This window comes from Gallinula chloropus, assembly GCF_964237585.1.
Source record: "Gallinula chloropus genome assembly, chromosome: 28".
Classification (NCBI taxonomy): Eukaryota; Metazoa; Chordata; class Aves; order Gruiformes; family Rallidae; genus Gallinula; species Gallinula chloropus.
This window is the reverse complement of record NC_140113.1, coordinates 3518306-3536575: the sequence shown is the minus strand read 5'-3', so window position 1 is coordinate 3536575 and position 18270 is coordinate 3518306. Positions and strand designations below refer to the sequence as shown.

At 63.8% G+C, this 18270-nt stretch overlaps 2 protein-coding genes across 2 annotated transcripts; one reads left to right on the top strand and one right to left on the bottom strand.

The window, feature by feature from the left end:
- Positions 1–740: 740 nt before the first annotated feature.
- Positions 741–6932, bottom strand: SLC5A5 (solute carrier family 5 member 5; the record flags this gene model as incomplete). The annotated part of the gene is made up of 15 exons (XM_084276147.1): positions 741–994; positions 1096–1199; positions 1438–1643; positions 1731–1817; positions 2114–2184; positions 3133–3245; positions 3369–3457; positions 3642–3771; positions 4209–4349; positions 4490–4644; positions 4721–4788; positions 4930–4981; positions 5336–5401; positions 5521–5960; positions 6695–6932. The coding sequence occupies 15 exons, from the start codon at positions 6930–6932 to the stop codon at positions 765–767; spliced, it is 2190 nt and encodes a 729-aa protein (XP_084132273.1). The 3' UTR covers positions 741–764.
- A 1060-nt stretch (positions 6933–7992) lies between these two features.
- On the top strand, positions 7993–17389 carry JAK3 (Janus kinase 3). The gene is made up of 24 exons (XM_084276110.1): positions 7993–8050; positions 8437–8649; positions 8766–8889; positions 9014–9125; positions 9765–9910; positions 10051–10333; positions 10898–11020; positions 11118–11275; positions 11560–11671; positions 12219–12405; positions 12797–12918; positions 13013–13144; positions 13240–13324; positions 13405–13538; positions 13955–14093; positions 14191–14342; positions 14901–15051; positions 15135–15274; positions 15539–15728; positions 16255–16379; positions 16550–16722; positions 16804–16921; positions 17041–17151; positions 17227–17389. The coding sequence occupies exons 2-24, from the start codon at positions 8445–8447 to the stop codon at positions 17341–17343; spliced, it is 3339 nt and encodes a 1112-aa protein (XP_084132236.1). The 5' UTR covers positions 7993–8050; positions 8437–8444; the 3' UTR covers positions 17344–17389.
- Positions 17390–18270: the final 881 nt, after the last annotated feature.

The window sequence follows — 18270 nt, the reverse complement described above, 5'->3', positions numbered from 1 at the left end:
GGGCGGGGCGTTAGCTGGCTGTGTCGCCATGTCTGCCCCTTGGGCCTCCCCTGCACCAGAGGGATGGCCAGCGCCCCCCCCCCACCAGCCCCAGAGCTCCCACAGCCCCTCAGCCCCCACAGCCACCCCAGGACAGGCTTCTCTGGGGTTCAGCTCCTCCTTCACTGGGGGGACAGGGACAGGGACGTGTCCCTCCCCACCCCACAGCCCCTCAACCCCCACAGCCAGCCCAGGACAGGCTTCTCTGGGGTTCAGCTCCTCCTTTATTGGGACAGGGACAGGGATGTGTCCCTCCCCACCCCACAGCCCCTCAGCCCCCACAGCCACCCCAGGACAGGCTTCTCTGGGGTTCAGCTCCTCCTTTATTATGGGGACAGGGACAGGGACGTGTCCCTCCCCACCCCACAGCCCCTCAGTCCCCACAGCCACCCCAGGACAGGCTTCTCTGGGGTTCAGCTCCTCCTTTATTATGGGGACAGGGACAGGGACGTGTCCCTCCCCACCCCACAGCCCCTGAGCCCCCACAGCCACCCCAGGACAGGCTTCTCTGGGGTTCAGCTCCTTCTTTACTGGGGGGATAGGGACAGGGATGTGTGTCCCCCCCACACCCCACAGCCCCTCAGCCCCCACAGCCACCCCAGGACAGGCTTCTCTGGGGTTCAGCTCCTCCTTTATTGGGGGGACAGGGAGGTGTTCCCCCCACACACACCCCACAGACCCACTGCTCCCACAGCAGCCCACCCACACGTGTCCCCCCAGGTGCCCTACACGTGGGTCTCCTGCAGCAGCAGGTCGGTGGCAGTGCCAGGTTCTGGTGGTCTCCGGGGGGGCCCATCCTCCCCATTCAGCCTCTCTGGCAACACTTGGGGGGCTTCAGCCTTACCCGGGGGCTCTTCCCCGGGGGTCTTGGCACCTGGGGGACACACTGAGGGTGTCTTCTTGGTGATGTCCCACCACAACACACCCGGAGGCAGCCGTGTCTTCTTGGACAGCCCTGCCGGAAAGGGTTTGCCATGGGGAGAGGCTGGAGAGGGTGGGGGGGGATACACAACACCCCAACACTGGGTCACATCCCTGCTCAGCCCCCAGCCTCACCTGGCAGGGAGCTGAGCAGAACTCCTGCCACCATGGTGCTGAGCGTCCCCAGCGCCCCGTAGTACAGGTAGGAGATGGCGTAGAAATCACCAAGGATGGCCGGGCTGCAAGGGAGGGGCCAAGGACATGGGGACAGCAAGGTGACATCACAGTGACCAAGGCAAGCAGTGTGATGTCACAAAGCACAGGGAAAGTGCTGTGACATCACAAGGAACAAGGGGTGGGGGGGGGGGGTGCTGTGACCTCACATGAAGTGTGACATCCCAGGAAGGCACCTGCACCTCAGGACCCTCCCCCAGCCACCAGTCCCCCCAGGCCCAAACCACACACCCCTCCCCTCACCGTGCTGGGGCTGGGGGCTCCTGGCGGGGGGGCAGGGGTCCCAGGAGGATGGTGTGGTTGGTGCCGGCGGTGCGGTTGTAGAGCGGGCAGAGGGCTCCGGAGGTGGGCAGCACCCCCATGGTGGCAGCACTGGGGGGGTAGAGGGTCGCCCCAACAGCCACCCAGCAGGATAGGGCCAGGCCAATGGCCAGGCCCCCCAGCACGCCCTGTGATGGAGGAGAAGGGTCTGCACAGCCCTGGGGCAGGCTGCAGCAAGACCCCTGGACCCCCCCCCATAATCCCTCAGGACTCACAGCCGTGCTGCACACCGGCAGAAACATGCCCAGGACAAAGGCCCCCAGCAATGGGCCGCTGATCACTCCCATGACGGTGAAGGATCCCTGGAAGGGGGATGGAGAGCTCAGCCAAGGGGCTGGGGGGGGCTTGGGGTAGGAGCTTGGAGCAGGGGGATGGTGCTTGGCTCTGCCCCAGCCCTGCTCAAGGGCTCTCCAGCAGCCAGCAGCACTTAGCCAGGTGCCAGTCTGCCGGGCAGAGCCAGTGGGCGTGTGGCAGTGGGGTGACCTTGACCCCCCACGCCAGGTCCCACTCACTCTGCACGATGGGTGGATGTCCACCCCCTCGGACCTGCCCTGCACCCAGCGAGCACCCGCGCCGGGCCCAGCTCTGCACCACTCACCTGCAGCACGCCACCCCCCAGCAGCGAGGCCAGGGCCGCCACCGTGATGCAGGAGGTGCCGTAGATGAGTGCTGCGGGGAGACGGGACAGGCTCAGCGGCACGGCTCGGCACGGCACTGGATGGCATGGCACGGCATGGCACGGCATGGCATGGCACGGGATGGCATTACATGGCATGGCATGGAATAGCATGGCATGGCATGGCGTGGCATGGCACAGGATGGGATGGCATGGCATGGCATGGCATGGCATGGCATGGCATGGCATGGCATGGCATGGCATGGCATGGCATGGCGTGGCATGGCATTGCACAGCATGGCACAGCACTGGATGGCATGGCATGGCATGGCACAGGATGGGATGGCATGGCATGGGATGGGATGGGATGTAATGGCATGGCATGGCATGGCATGGCATGGCACAGGATGGCACAGCAGTGGATGGCATGGCACGGCATGGCACGGCATGGCATGGCATGGCATGGCATGGCATGGCATGGCGTGGCATGGCATTGTACAGCATGGCACGGCACTGGATGGCATGGCATGGCACAGGATGGGATGGCATGGGATGGGATGGGATGGGGTGGCATGGCATGGCATGGCATGGCATGACACGGCATAGGGTGGCATGGTATGGCATAGCATGGCACAGCATGGCACAGCACTGGATGGCATGGCATGGCATGGCATGGCATGGCATGGCATGGCATGGCATGGCATGGCGTGGTGTGGCATGGCACAGCACGGCACAGGATGGGATGGGATGGCATGGGATGGCACGGCATGGCATGGCATGGCATGGCATGGCATGGCATGGCATGGCATGGCATGGCGTGGTGTGGCATGGCACAGCACGGCACAGGATGGGATGGGATGGCATGGGATGGCATGGCATGGCATGGCATGGCATGGCATGGCGTGGCGTGGCATGGCACAGCACAGCATGGCACAGGATGGGATGGGATGGCATGGCATGGCATGGCATGGCATGGCATGGCATGGCACGGCTCCACTCACACAACCCCTTGGAGATGAGAGTCAGCCTCCGTGGTGACAGCGCAGGCAGCCTGGGCTTGACAAGGTCCTCGACGGTGACAGCAGCCATGGCGTTGATGCTGGTGGACGCCGTGCTGGGGCACAGGAAGGTGGCAGCGCTCAGCCCCAGCACCTGCAGCCAGGGTGGGAGGAGGCAAAGCCCCCTTCCACAGGGAAGTTTGGGGTGCCCCTTGGCGTGAGGGATACCCTGTCCTCACCTGAGGGTCCCACTGTAGGCACAAGCCAGGAACAGCCCTGGCACCCCCGGCAAGGTCTTGAAGATGTTGAGGACCAGATAGGGCATGTACTGGGGGAGAGGGGCTGCATCAGTGTGGGGGGAAGGACCCCGAGGGACCCCTGCCCCCTGCAGTGGGCTGAGATGGGGACCCAAGGGTGGGTTGGGCCCCTCTAACCCTCTTGCCCTTCCACTTTGTTGCCTTCCCTTTGGTACTCAAGAGGGCAGAACTGGAGGGGGGATGGGCAGGCAGTACCTGGTCGGGGGCCGAGATGTATCCAGCAAGGAGGGGATCACAGTCCTTGTACAGTGCAAACATCACAAGGCCACAGGCCACCGCGCTGGAGACGATGCAGAAGAGCCCCACTTGATTGACCAGCAGTGCCCTGCAAGCACAGAGTGGGAGAGCACACACGGCTGAGCCAGGGGGGAGGAGGGGCAGCACCCTGCAGAGGCTGTGCAAGGGCCTGCACAAGGGTGCAAGGTCAGTGCAAGGGTGCAAAGTCCACGCAGCTGTGTAGGGTCCGTGCAAGGGCGCAGAGACCATGAAGGGACCGTGCAGGGGTTCAGGGGCTGTGCAAAGGTGCAGAGTCCACGCAGGGTCCGTGCAAGGGGTGCAGGGTTTGGGGAGGGTCTGTGCCACATCCATACAGGGATGCCAGATACATGCAGGGGCCATGGAAAGGCTCAGGGTTCATCCAGGTGTGTGTGGGGTGGTGGTGGTGGGGAACAACCTGTCCCAAGGGGGCCAGGCTGGTGTGCAGCCATCACCCCAGGCAGAGCACCATCCCATGCAGGATCCAGACATTCCCTGAGGACTCACATCCTGGCCTCCCTCTCGGTCCTACAGGCGACGTAACGCTGGACCTGGGCCTGGTTGACACCGTACATGGAGAGCCAGACCAGTGTGCCACCCAGCAAGAAGCTCCAGACTGTGTACCGGCTCCGTGGGTCAGGGTTGAAGCTGGGCACAGCAGCACATGGAGGGGTGGGGGGGGTGGGGGGGGTGGGGGATGAGTTGGGGCTAGCACCCAGCCCCCTAGCACCCTAAGGCAGGGGGAGCAGGGGTCAGCACACAGTGGGGTCAGCACACAGCACACTCACTCGCCGAAATTCACCCTAGAGCCATTGGCAGCGATGCCCAGCACCCTGGCAGGACCCCCCACCAGCAGCATCCCACGGATGATGATGGCGATGAAGCCGGAGAGCATCACGACAACCTGGAAGACGTCTGTCCAGATGACAGCCTTCATCCCACCCTGTGCCAGATGGAGCTGTGGGTGAGCTCTGGGGACCTCAGTGACCCCAGCCCCCCCACCCCACTCCCACACTGACTATGGTGGTGTAGAAAGTGCAGATGACTCCAGTGGAGAGCAGGCATGCCCAGATGTCCAGACCAGTCACTGGAGGAGAAGAGAAGGTGCTGAGCCCAGGGTGCAAGGGATGCCTGAGCTGGGACAGGGCTGAGATGTCCCCAGCACAGTGACAAGGACATGTTGGGGAGGGGGATGGGGGGGGGGTGCAGTTCCCACCCCCCACCGCACCTTGGTTGAGGATAAGGGCTGGGGCGTAGATGACGATCCCCGTGTACAGCATCTGAGGGAAGAGAGGGAGGAGGGGGGAGGAAGGGGGGGGACATGGCAGGGGTCAGCACCCCATCCCACAGGGGCACCGGGCAGGTGACGGGCTGCACCGGCAGGGACCGGGCCGGAGGATGATGGTGCCGCCCACGCACAGCGTGAAGGCGCTGGGAAAACACTGGCGTTTTCATTCCAGCCAGGGCTCCCGCCGGGCGCTATTTGCTTTGAGTCACGGAAACACAAGCATGGGAACAAAGACGCTTCCCGGGACGCGGCCAGATCCAAATCCCCCCCCCCCCTCACCCCCACCGGGTACCGCGGCCCCGCCAGCCCCATCCCACCCTCCCACCCGTGCGCCGCGGACACGCACCGTGGCCACCACGTACTGCACCGTCCCGCACAACCGGACGCTCCTGCTGAACCGACGCTCCAGGTACTGGGGACAAGGAACAAGTGAGAGAATCAGGGGGAGGGAGGGGGGGCTGCTGGGGGACGAGATGGGGGGGGACACGAGGCAGGATGTCCCCGTGTGTCCCCCTCCCCACCCGTGTTCACCTCATAGGTGCTGGTGAGCCCCAGGCGGTAGAAGACGGGGAGGAAGAGCTGGGCGGTGAGGAGGGTGTTCAGCAGCTGTCCCAGGCACATCCAAAGGAATTTGGCCCCGTACCGGTACGACTCTGCCGGTACCCCCAGGACCTGGACGGCTGACATGAAGCTGGCTGAGAGGGAGAGTCCCACGGGAAGCGCCGACATCCTTCGTCCCCCCGTGAAAAATTCCTCCGAGGTTTTCTGGCCGCCTTTGGCGAGCCCGTGGAAGAGCCCGATCCCGGTGGAGACCAGCAGCATCAGCCCGAAGACCCCGTAGTCCCAGGGGCTGAAGCTGAGCCCCTCCGCTACCCACACGTCCAGGCTGCCCTCCGGGGCCAGCGTGGCGGCTGCAGGGGACGGTGATGGGGCGAGGAGTGGGGATGGGAAACCCCCCCCCGTCCGGTGACCTGCGGGGTGGATGGATGGGGACACAGTAACGGGGACGAGACTGGGGCGCGGTGGCACCGGCGGATAGGAGGGTGGTGAGAAGGGAAGGGAGAAAAGTCCGTGTTATTATCAACCGGGACTGGACGGGCAGCAGAACGGGTCAAGCACGGAGTGGAAAGGGTGGCTGCCAACCGGCCCCGATCCCAATCCCGGTCCCATCCCCGGGAAGGTCCTTGCTGAGCGGCCAGGCGGGTGTTGGGCTGCAGAGGGCAAAGCCCAAGCTGCAAGGGGCAGGGTGGGAGGAGATGGGGGGGGGACGGAGACACGACGGGGAAGGGGACGGGGACTCGACAACAATACACAACGACCCGAGCCCACCGAGGGAATTGTCCCGAATACCTCCCGGATCGGTGCACGCAGGGAGCGGAGAGTGGCGGCGCCTGGTCCAGCTGCTGCGGGGCACACCGGGCACCGGCTCCGTGGCTCCAGGGAAGCGTCGGTACCCGAAGGATGCGAGTGGGAAGGAGCAATTCCACCCCCCCACACACCCCCGCCCACCGCTCAGCACAAACGGGGAGGGGCAGAGCTGCCGCCGGAGCCCAATTTATCTCCAGCCAAGGGGACAAAACAACCCAAAGCTAAACTTTTACCTGGGGGGGGGGGGGGGGGGGAAGAAAACCAACAAAAAAAAAACCCAAAACCAATGAAAAAAAACCCCCAAAACCGGTTGGTTTGCAAGCAGCTGCCTGCAGACCGGCAAGGAGCCGGTGCTGAGGAGGGGAGGAGAGCAAGGGGCTGCCCCGGGGGGGAGTTCTCTGCGGGATGGAGAAGGCTGCTGCCACCTCCTCGAGGGGTGTTGAGGCAGCGGCTGGGGGCTGTCCGTGCCGTGACACCGACTGCTCCAGCCCGCGGGGCGGGTACCGGTGGGAGGCAGGTTCAGGCCGTCGGGGAGGGATCCTCGACGGGGCGGACAGAGGCGTCCGGGGCCTCATCCATAACCTTTTCCCCTCCTTCACGGCCCGGTACGGGCTAATCCCGGGTCTCCTTGCAGTACTGCACCCGGTAGGAGTGACCCCGGGCAGTGCGGGGCCGGAGGGACGGCTCCGGCCCTTGGGATACGTGGCACCCGGTGTGCGGCTTCCTCATTCCCTGGCACAAACGGTGCTTTGTCTCTCCCAGCCCCCAGCCAGGTTTGTCCCGCGGGGATTCTCCCCGCCGTCACCCGGCCCAGACCCCGGGAACGAGCCTGGGGTTGGGACTGGGGAACAAACCCCGACAGAGCCGCCACCGTCCCCGCCGAGGCATCACCGTGGGGCAAAGGAGGGTCCCCAGTCCCCGGGGTCTGGTTCCAGCCCCGGTGACCTCGTCCCCGGGGACAGGGCGCGGCAGAACCCCCTTCCCCGCCTCGGCCCCGGCTTCGCCTCTTTGCCGAGCTGGTTAAAGCAGCAGAAAAGGGGAAAAAAACAACGTTCGGTGGCTGCTGGGCCCGGCCACATCCGCCGGCGGGTGCGTGTCACGCCGCACGGCACCGGGCACACGCCCAGACCCACGGCGGCCCCGAAGGCACCGGCGGCCCCGGCGATTCCCCCGGTCCTGGGCCGGCGGGGGCAGGGTGGGGGCGGAGGGTCCGAGCCCATCCCTGTGGGGTGGTGAGTGGGGCCAGGAAGGTCCCAGCGAGGGGTGCAGGGGTTCCACGCGGTGGAACGGGACGGGGCGGGGCAGGGATGCCCTGGCAGAGCATCCCCATCCCGGTGGTACCCAGAGCACCAGGAGGCGCAAGGACCAGTGAGCTACCAGCATCCCTCTGGTTCCTCCCGTAAGGTGCCCGGGGTTCCCTGTCCCTTCTGTCTCCCACTGGTCCCTGCACCCTGGGGCGGCTCCTTTCTGCTTCCCCCCACCACCCTCCGCCCTGTCCCCCCTCCCCGCCCCCCTCCTCCTCGCCAGGAAGCCACCCACCGCGGAGGCTGCGGGCAGGAAGGAAGTCACTCAAGGGACTTTTTGACTCTCTTCTTCTCTCGCAGCCTCCGAGCAGCCGCCTACAAGGGACAGGAATCCCGAGCCAGAGGCAGGGCCCTGCCCGAAACACTCTGCCCCAGGGTGGGAGCTGCAGGTACCGCACGGGCACGGGGCGGGGGGTTGGAGGGGTCCGGCCAGCACAACCGGGCGTGGGGATGGAGCAGAACCCCCCCTACCCACTCATGGGAGAGATGCGGGGCATAGGAAGGAGGAGCGGCCGTGGGAGGGGCTGGGGAGGGTGGGACAAACGGCTGCGTGCCTCAGTTTCCGCCGCATCCTTCTCAGGACGGGGTTAGCGCCGTCCTGGGGATGCTGCGGGGCTTTAACCCGGGGGAAGGGAGGATGATGAGGTAAATGGATGGGGGAAAACACGCTCGAGGCAAGGTCCTGCCCCACCTGGGGATTGTGCCCAGGGTGGGGGGGAAAATGATGCCGTCACTGGGGACCATGCCACTTGGCTGACCCTCCCCATCCTTGCAGCACCTGCCATGACCTCGCTGGCTGAGGACACCCCACTGATCGGGGAGCGCTCCTGCAGCCTCTCCTCCACCGAGGCTGGCACCCTCCAGGTGTACCTGTACCACCGGGTACCCACCCTGCACAACCCCCCCGGCAGCACTGCTGGCATCCTCACCTTCACCTTTGGCGAGTACACGGCTGAGGAGCTGTGTGTCCACGCTGCCAAAGCCTGTGGTGAGCATCATCTTCCAGCGCTGGCAGGCTCAGGGCAGCAGCCATGGGCTTGGGGCACCAGCCCAGCCCGTTCTTGGCAGCTGGGGGAGGGGGTCACAGGGCTGCTCTGTCCCCAGGTGTGCTGCCTGTCTGCCACTCGCTCTTTGCCCTGGCCACTGAGGATCTCAGCTGCTGGTTCCCCCCCAACCACTTGTTCACCATCGATGACTTCTGCAGCCAGGTCGTGGTGTACAGGATCAGGTACAGTGTGCGGGGATGCGCCCATCCCAGCCCCAGCCCTGCTCCCTGGGGAGTCTCTGGTGGCTGATGGGGCTGTACACTGTGCTGGGATGTGGTGCTGAGCCCTCTCCATTCTCCCCATTAGGTTCTTCTTTCCCAACTGGTGTGGGCTGGGACAGTCCCATCGCTTCCAGCTGCTGAATGACCGGGCCAGCCCCATCCTGGACTACCCTGTCATCGATTACCTCTTTGCCCAGGTTAGCCCTGCTGGGCTGATGTCCCTGTCCCCAAAAACTGGGACTGCAGCACAAGGTCCCATGTGGCTTCTCAGGTGCAAGGCACATGTTAAGCTCAGTGTAGTGATGCTCTCTGCTGCCCTGGGCTGCCCTGCCCTCCTCCTCCTCCTCCTCCTGCACCCACCAGCCCCTAGCCAAAATGTCTGTGGGATGTGGGTCCTCCCACCCAGCTTGGCTGGAGCTGCTCGTGGTCATCCCAAACTGGGCACAGGGTGCCCCAGGTTGCTGGAGGGGGTTCACTCTGTCCCCTGGGTGATGCATGCTCCAGGGATGGAGCCAGCACCACTGCCCCCACCTCCGCCAGGCAGCATCAAGAAACCAAAGCCTGGGGCAGGATGTGACTCCCATGGGGCTGGGGTCACCCAACCACCCCACAGCCAACCCAGCATGATGGGGGTTGGCGGTCAGCAGGGACCACCCTGGAAGCTCCAGTTAGCTAAGGGGGAACGATACCCATCACAGCCTCATGCACAGACTGGGGCCAGGGGGAGAGGAGGGGTTGTCCTTGGAAAGCATCAGGTGTCCTGGCTGCAGCATCCCTGAGCAGGAGATGGACCCAGCGTGGGGAGGCCCCCCACCCATTCCCTGCACCCTCCCCAGTCCCGCAGTGACTTCATCGGGGGACGCGTGGCGGTGGCGCTGAGCCTGCCCACGCAGGAGGAGTGCCTGAGCCTGGCCGTGCTGGACATGCTGCGCATCGCCAAGGAGGAACACCAGAGCCCAGATGAGGTCTTCAACCACATCAGGTGAGCCAGGGAGAGAGGGGGGCAAGGGGGGGTGTGTGGTGTGTGTGCTGTGGGGACAACCTGTAGCCCCTGGGAACAACCCGGTGTCCCTGGGGACATCCCAGTGCCCATCCCTGCCTCACCTCCCCATCTCCCATCAGCTACAAGTCCTGCATCCCCGAGCCGCTGCGGTGGCAGATCCAGCAGCACAGCTTCCTCACCCGCAAGCGCATCCGCCGGCGCTTCAGCAAATCCCTGCGGAAGATCGGGGGGTGCCAGACAGATGGGTGCTACCTGAAGCTCAAGTACCTTCTGGACCTGGAGCGGCTGCAATGGCGCTGGGCGGAGGAGAGTTTCCACGTGCGCTCGCCCGGCTCGGCCACGGACATCGTCATCCACGTCGCTGGTGACTGCGGAGTCTCCTGGAGCTGCTGCGGCTCTGAGGTGCGGGCGGGTGGGTGCCAGGAGATCCAGTGCTGGGATGGATGGATGGGTGGGTGGGTGGGTGGGTGGGTGGATGGATGGGTGGATGGGTGGGTGGATGGATGGATGGATGGATGGATGGATGGATGGATGGATGGATGGATGGATGGATGGATGGATGGATGGATGGATGAGTGGGTGAGTGGGTGGGTGGATGGGTGGGTGGATGGATGGATGGATGGATGGATGGATGGATGGATGGATGGATGGGTGGGTGGGTGGATGGATGGATGGATGGATGGATGGATGGATGGATGGATGGATGGATGGATGGATGGATGGATGGATGAGTGGGTGAGTGGGTGGGTGGATGGGTGGGTGGATGGATGGATGGATGGATGGATGGATGGATGGATGGATGGATGGATGGATGGATGGATGGATGGATGGATGGGTGGGTGGGTGGATGGATGGATGGATGGATGGATGGATGGATGGATGGATGTGTGGATGGATGGATGGATGGATGGATGTGTGGATGGATGGGCATAGAGACTACCCCCAGTTCTGTCCCACTCCCCACAGACCCGCCAGCACTTCTGTGACTTCCCTGACATTGTTGACATCAGCATCAAGCAGGCGAGCCGGGAGGGCAGCCCCGTGGAGAACCGCATCGTCACCCTCACCAAGACAGACAACCGGGTGCTGGTGAGCCAGGGGAGGGTGTGTGGGGAGCCTCAGTTGGATGGGAGGGATGGGGGGTTGTCAGTGCGGGGCTGACACCCCCCCCACATGCCTCTCCCAGGAGGTGGAGTTCCCCACGCTGCAGGAAGCCCGCTCCTTCGTGGCTCTCATCGATGGCTACTACCGTCTGACCGCAGATGCCCACCACTACTTCTGCAAGGAGGTGGCTCCCCCCCGGCTCCTGGAGGACATGGAGAACCAGTGCCACGGGCCCATCAGGTGGGTGCCAGGGACACACACACACACACACACACACCCCCTTCCCCCATCTACCTCGGCCAACCCTCGGGTGATGGGTAAAGAAGCCACTCGTGTCTGAGCCAGGAGAGTGGTGAGCACTGGTCCCCATCCTGCTCGCTCGCTGGGCTGGTGATGCTCAGGCCACCCTCTCTGGTGCACGCCAGGACTGGGGAGACCATGGTGGAGGGGTGGGAAATAGGAGGGGGGGGGAGTCTCTCCAGGAGAGGCCCCCACCGTGCTTGACCCAGCTGTGCCATGTGCAGCTCTGAGTTTGCAGTGAGAAAGCTGAAGGCAGCGGGGAGCCGCCCGGGGCTGTTCCTGCTGCGCCGCAGCCCCCAGGACTTCGACAGCTACCTGCTGACCATCTGCACCGAGGTGAGACCGGCACCGGCACTGGCTGGGGACTGGGCACCAGCACCATGCAGCATCATGCAGGTTCCCTTGCCAGGTGCCGCTGGCATCACTGGGATCAGGGAGGGAATCAGGGGGCTGAGCACTGGGACTCGCAGGCACCCATAGAGACCCATAGAGTCCCATAGAGACCCACAGGGACCCATAGAGACCCATAGAGACCCATAGGGAACCATGGAGACCCACAGGGACCAATAGGCATCCATAGGGATCCATAGAGACCCATAGGGACCCATAGGGACCCATAGGGAACCATGAAGACCCATGGAGACCTACAGGGACCGATAGGGATCCATAGGGACCCATAGAGACCTATAGGGACCCATAGAGACCCACAGGGATCAATAGGGACCCATAGGGACCCACAGAGATCCACAGGGACCCATAGAGACCCATAGAGATGGGATGAGGAGGCTTTGGGGCGGGCACAGCACCCATGGGTCAGGAAGGGGTTGTGAGTGGGGGCTCCTGGGTGTCCCCACACCGCTGAGGCCGGCTCTCAAACCCACAGAGCTGCTCCGGCCAGGACTACAAGCGCTGCCTGATCCGCAGGGACGAGGACGGATACTTCTGGCTCTCGGGGGTGTCCCGGCGGTTCTGTAGCCTACGGGAGCTGCTGGGCACCTATGGGCGCTGTGGGCTGCAGGCAGAGGGGGTCCGGATGCGCCTGGCTGCCTGCTGCCCACCCCTGCCCAAAGGTGATGCCGCCGCGCCGGGGCAGAGCAGGGCAGCGTGACGTGACGTCACAGAGCAGGTTGCGTGACGTCACAGAGCAGGCTGTGTGATCGTAAAGTGGGCTGAGTGACATCACGGGGCAGGCTGTGTGATGCCACAGAGCCCTGCTGCCTGATTGTCCCAGAGCAGGTGGTGTGAGACCGCGAAGCTGGTCGTGTGATGTCACAGAGCAGGCTGTGTGACATCACCGAATGGGTTGTGTGAGGTCACAGAGCTGGCTGTGTGATGTCATAGAGCGGGGCAGCGTGGAGCAGGCTGTATGCTATCACAGAGCAGGCTGTGTGATGTCACAGCGTGGGCACAGCCTGCCCTGGCTGTTCCTCACGGCCGTGTGTCCCATCCCCCCCCCCTCAGAGAAGTCCAACCTGCTGATCGTGCGGAGCGGCTGCCCCCAGCCCCCCAGCTCCCCTGCTGCCCCCCGCCGCAGCCTCAACCAGATGATGTTCCACAAGATCGACCCCCAGAGCCTCACACGGGTATGGGGCTGGGGTGGGAGGCCCATGGCACAGGGAGGGAATCAATATGTGGGCTGACATCCCCCCCACCAGCAGCGTTCACCTCTCGTGACAGGGTGAGAGCCTGGGCCAGGGCTCCTTCACCCAGATCTACAGGGGCATCAAGCAGGACCGGGAGGAGGACGAGTACTACGAGACCGAGGTGGTGCTCAAGGTCATGGACAGCAGCCACCACAACTGCTCTGAGGTGAGGCAGGAGCAGCCCCCCAGCCTGGCACCAAGGGGGGGTGTGTGTGTGTCAGGGGTGGGGTTGTCTCATGGACAACCTCTCCCTGCTCCCAGTCCTTCCTGGAGGCAGCCAGCATCATGAGCCAGCTCTCTCACAAGCACTTGGTCCTGCTGCACGGCGTCAGCCTTGGGACAGACAGTGAGTGCCCAGTCCCCCCCCTCCCCAGGAGCGCCACGGTGCCGGGAGGGCACCGGGCAGAGCGTGCGGTGTCTCTGCAGGTATCATGGTGCAGGAGTACGTCAGGTACGGGCCCCTGGACCTCTACCTGAAGAAGAACCAAGGCGAGGGCAAGGTGACGACGAGCTGGAAGCTGCAAGTGGCCAAGCAGCTGGCGTACGCCCTCAACTACCTGGTGAGCGCGGGCGGCCCACGTGTGCCGCAGGGCTGCATCCCATACCGCTCCCCGCATCCTCATCCCACTGCTGGAGCACCTGCTCCTGGGCATCTGCATCCTTCAGCATCCTGCACATCCATGTCCCAAGACACACCCCCCCCCACACACACACACACACCTGTGTCTGTGGATCCCACACATCCATGTCCCATGGGTCCCACACCTCTATGTCCATGGATCCCACACATCTGTGTCCTGCAACCCCCACACATCCATGCCCAACAGTTCCCATGCATCCATGTCTGTGGGTCCCACACATCTGCATCCCCCCCACAATTCCCACGCATCCCTGTCGGCTCAGCCGGGCTGGCAGCGGCTCAGCCCCACGCACAGGGCTGTGCTGACCCTCCTGATCCCTCCTCCACTCCCTCCAGGAGGACAAGAGAATCACCCATGGCAACGTCTCTGCTAAGAAGGTGCTGCTCACCCGGGAGGGGGACCCAGCAAGCAGCAGCCCCCCCTTCATCAAGCTCAATGACCCTGGTGTCAGTGTTGCCATCCTGGCTAAGGAGAGTGAGTGGCCTGGGCTGAACCAGGGTGTTGGGAGGGGGAGTGGCAGGGCCCACCCCACCCCGAGCCATGCTGAGTGCAACTGTGCCACTCTCCCCAGTGCTGGTGGAGCGCATCCCCTGGGTAGCCCCTGAATGCCTCAGTGACCCCAAGAGCCTGTCGCTGCCAGCTGACAAGTGGAGCTTCGGGGCAACCCTCTGGGAGATCTTCAGTGGGGGCAACATGCCAGTGAACCTGCTGGAACCCCAGAAGGTGAGGCTGCCCCATCCAACCATATCCCAACTCCCCCCGGCTCCATCCTGCTGCCTCCAACCCTCCTATCCCACTTCACACCAATCTCCTGCTCCAACCACACCCCAACCCTCCTGTCCCCATCCCACTGCTGCTCCCACCCCATCCCGCTGCACCCAGGCTCTGCTCATCCACCTATGTGCTGCCCACCTCGCCTCAGGATTTCTCTGAGAGGGTCTGGCGTTCCCAGTCACGCTGGAAAAGGGACACCATGGTGAGGGGAGATGGGCACCCACAGCCCCTGGAACCAGGGTCTTGCAGGGCTCCAGAGCCTCCCCCCTGGCCCCAGCACCAGGGTACAAGAGAAGGGGCGATGGGGTCCAGTGCTGCAGGGATGGGCAGTAACCACCCCCCCCCCTCCCCAGGCTAAAATCCTGCAGCCTTCAGGTGATGCTCAGAACAAGGGTGAGGAGTGTGTGGGGGCTGTTTGAGGTCTGCTTGGTGTGGTGAGGTGGGGGGGCAGGAGGCCAGGCATCCCCCAGCCATCCTGAACCAGCCCCCTCTCCCACTCAACCCTAGAAGCTGGATTTCTACCAGAACTCCCTCCAGCTCCCTGCACCGAAATGGACCGAGCTGGCCACGCTCATCGCGCAGTGCATGGACTATGAGCCCTGCCGCCGGCCCTCCTTCCGAGCGCTCATCCGGGACCTCAACAGCCTCATCACCTCCGGTGAGCCCCGGGATGGGGGAGGTGGGATGGGCTCTGGAACCCCCGCTGTGCCCTCACCTCCTGCCTCTTCCCTCCTCCCCCAGATTATGAGCTGCTCTCAGACCTGTCGCCCACCACCGTGACGCTGCGGGACAGTTTCTGGGGGTACGAGCCTCTCGCCCTGAGCCAGGACCCCACGCACTTCGAGGAGCGGCACCTCAAGTACATCTCACTGCTGGGCAAGGTGAGGAGTGGGGGGCACAGAGGGGGCTCCATCCTGCACACATGTGCAAGGCTCAGTGCATGAGTTTCTTGCAATCCTTACCTGCATTTGGGACATGAAACACCCCCTGGTCATTGAGGGGGTGAGGGGGGAAGGGGGGCTTTGCCCTGCAAACCTGTGCATGGATCAGGGGGCCAAAACCAGGCACTGGGAACAGTGGGGGTCCCTGGAACTCCCCCAAGACACCCCAGCATCCTCTATCCCCTCCTGGCTCTCCCTGGCCAGGGCAACTTTGGGAGCGTGGAGCTGTGCCGCTACGACCCGTTGGGTGACAGCACGGGCGAGCTGGTGGCGGTGAAGAAGCTGCAGCAGGATTCAGCCAAGGAGCTGCAGGATTTCGAGAGGGAGATCCAGATCCTGCACTCCCTGCAGCACGACTTCATCGTCCAGTACCGCGGCGTCTGCTACAGCCGAGGTGAGCAGGGTCGGGCTCCTGGCAGGGATGCTGCCCGCATCCCAGCTGGTAGGTGATGGATGTAGGGATCTCCTTGAGAGAGTCCAGAGGAGGCTACGAAGATGATTAAGGGACTGGAGCATCTCCCCTGTGAGGAGAGGCTGAATGAGCTGGGGCTGTTCAGCCTGGAGAAAAGAAGACTAAGGGGGGGGGGGGGGTCTAATTAATGTCTGTAAGTATCATAAGCATGGGATGTGGGGGGAATTGGCCAGCCCCTTTTCAGTGTCTGTGGGGACAGGACAAGGGGCTGTGGCTGCAAGTTGGAGCATAGGAAGTTCCACACCAACATGGGGAAGAACTTTTCCCCAGTGAGGGTGAGGGAGCCCTGGGACAGGCTGCCCAGGGGGGGTGTGGAGTCTCCTTCTCTGGAGAGATTCCAGCCCCGTCTGGACACCGACCTGTGTGACCTGTCCCAGGGAGCTGCTTTGGGAGGGGGTTGGACCCGATGAGCTCTGGAGGCCCCTGTGATTCTGTGATGTACCTGTAGGGCGCCGCGGGCTGCGGCTGGTGATGGAGTACCTGCCCAACGGCTGCCTGCGGGACTACCTGCAGAAGAACCAGCTCCGCCTGGACCACAGGACCCTGCTCCTCTACGCCTGGCAGATCTGCAAGGTGGGACCACAGGGGATGCTGGCAAAGCGGGGAAGGGGAGGGAGGGGTCCTGCTCTCCTGCAGCAGGGATGGATGGGGAGTGGGTGATGCCACAGGAGGCTGGTAACCCCCCCACCCCTGCCCCTGGGGATGCTGCTGGGTGCTCAAACGAGCAGCTGCGTCTCACCCAGGGCATGGAGTACCTTGGGGTGCAGCGCTGCGTGCACCGGGACCTGGCCAGCAGGAACATCTTGGTGGAGAGCGAGAGCCACGTCAAGATCGGGGATTTTGGGTTGGCCAAGCTGCTGCCGCAGGACAAGGAGTATTATGTGGTGCAGGAGCCTGGGCAGAGCCCCATCTTCTGGTGAGGGATTGTATCGCTTTGGGGGGGACATTGGGCTGCTGTCCCGGCTGGATTTGGAGCTCAGCACCCTTCCGTTGGCAGGTATGCACCCGAGTCCCTGGCAGACAACGTCTTCTCCAGAGCATCTGACATTTGGAGCTTCGGGGTCCTCCTCTACGAGCTCTTCACCTACAGCAACAAGAGCAAGAGTCCCTCAGAGGTGAGACACACACCCCCCTCCTGAGCAGGGCTGGGGTCCCACTGCCCTCACTCCAGACCTTTAGGATGAGCACCACCACCCCTCCACCCCACCCTTGATGATCATGCCCATACCTGCAGGAGTTCCTCCGCATGATGGGCGCTGAGAAGATGACACAGATCATCTGCCACTTGCTGGAGCTTCTGAAGGACAACCGGCGTCTCCCAGCACCAGCCAACTGCCCGGTGGAGGTGAGAGCTCTGTCCGGGCTGGGGGGCTCCTGGGGGTCCCCCAGCTCCCCTGATACCCCTGTCCCTTGTCTCCAGGTCTACACGCTGATGCTGAGCTGCTGGGCTTTCACCCCCAGCACCAGACCCACCTTCAGGGAGCTGGCCCCCAAGATCGAGGCACTGCGGGATGGCCGGAGCAAAGCCCATGGGTAGCCCCCCCCCCCCCTCCACAAGCTGGGACCCCCAAGGTCACCACTGGATACCCCAGCTGCCCCCCTCCCTCCCAATGATGGACACACAGCCGTGGTGATGCTTCCACATGCTTTAATGGCTGGGGCGGGGGGGGGGGCATGGGAGGGTCAGGGGCATGTGGGGGGTGACAACACACAGCAGCAGGGGTGAGGGGTGGGACCCCCCATCACCTCCCACCGTGCAATGCCAGCCTGCAGCAGGCAGAAATCCCCTCCCCACACACACCCCTTGCCTTTTACCCCACCTCTGCCTGTTGCTGCCACCCCTGCCCCTCCCCCTGTGGGATTCAGCTGTTTTCTAGTAAAGTCTGGTAAATTTTCATCTGGGGTGAGGTGAGAGGGGGGTGCAGGGGACTCGTGTGAGAGGGGAGGGGGTGGGGGGCACTGGCCACTGCGGAGCTACTGGAGGAGGTCAGCCAGGAGAGCAGAGAGAGGGGAGTGTGCCCGTGGGATATCCCCAGCACAGGCTTGTAGGGGGGTTGTGTGACTTCAGTGGGTGCCCCCACCTGAGGGTGCAGATGAACTTGTGTGCCTGTCATGTGTTCATCCATCCCCCACTGCCCCCCAGCCCACTTGTGGGGGTAAGTACCCACCCCAGCAGAGTGACGGGTTCCCCTTGCTCCCACCCTGAGTTCAAGCACCCCCTCCTCCCTGAACCCCAGCCCTGCAGGAAGGCACCGGACCCCCCATCCTCATTAACCACACAGGCTCATTTATTCTCCTTCTGGTGCCATGGGAAAGCAGATTTGGGGTAAAACCAGGCAGAAACAGGTCAGGGGCAGGATGGGTGCATGGTAGCACTCAGCAGTGCCCAGGGGGGAAGCCAGAGCTCAGCATCATGGACACCAAGGCTGGACCATGGTGGAGATGGAGCTCAGCCCCGGGGTCT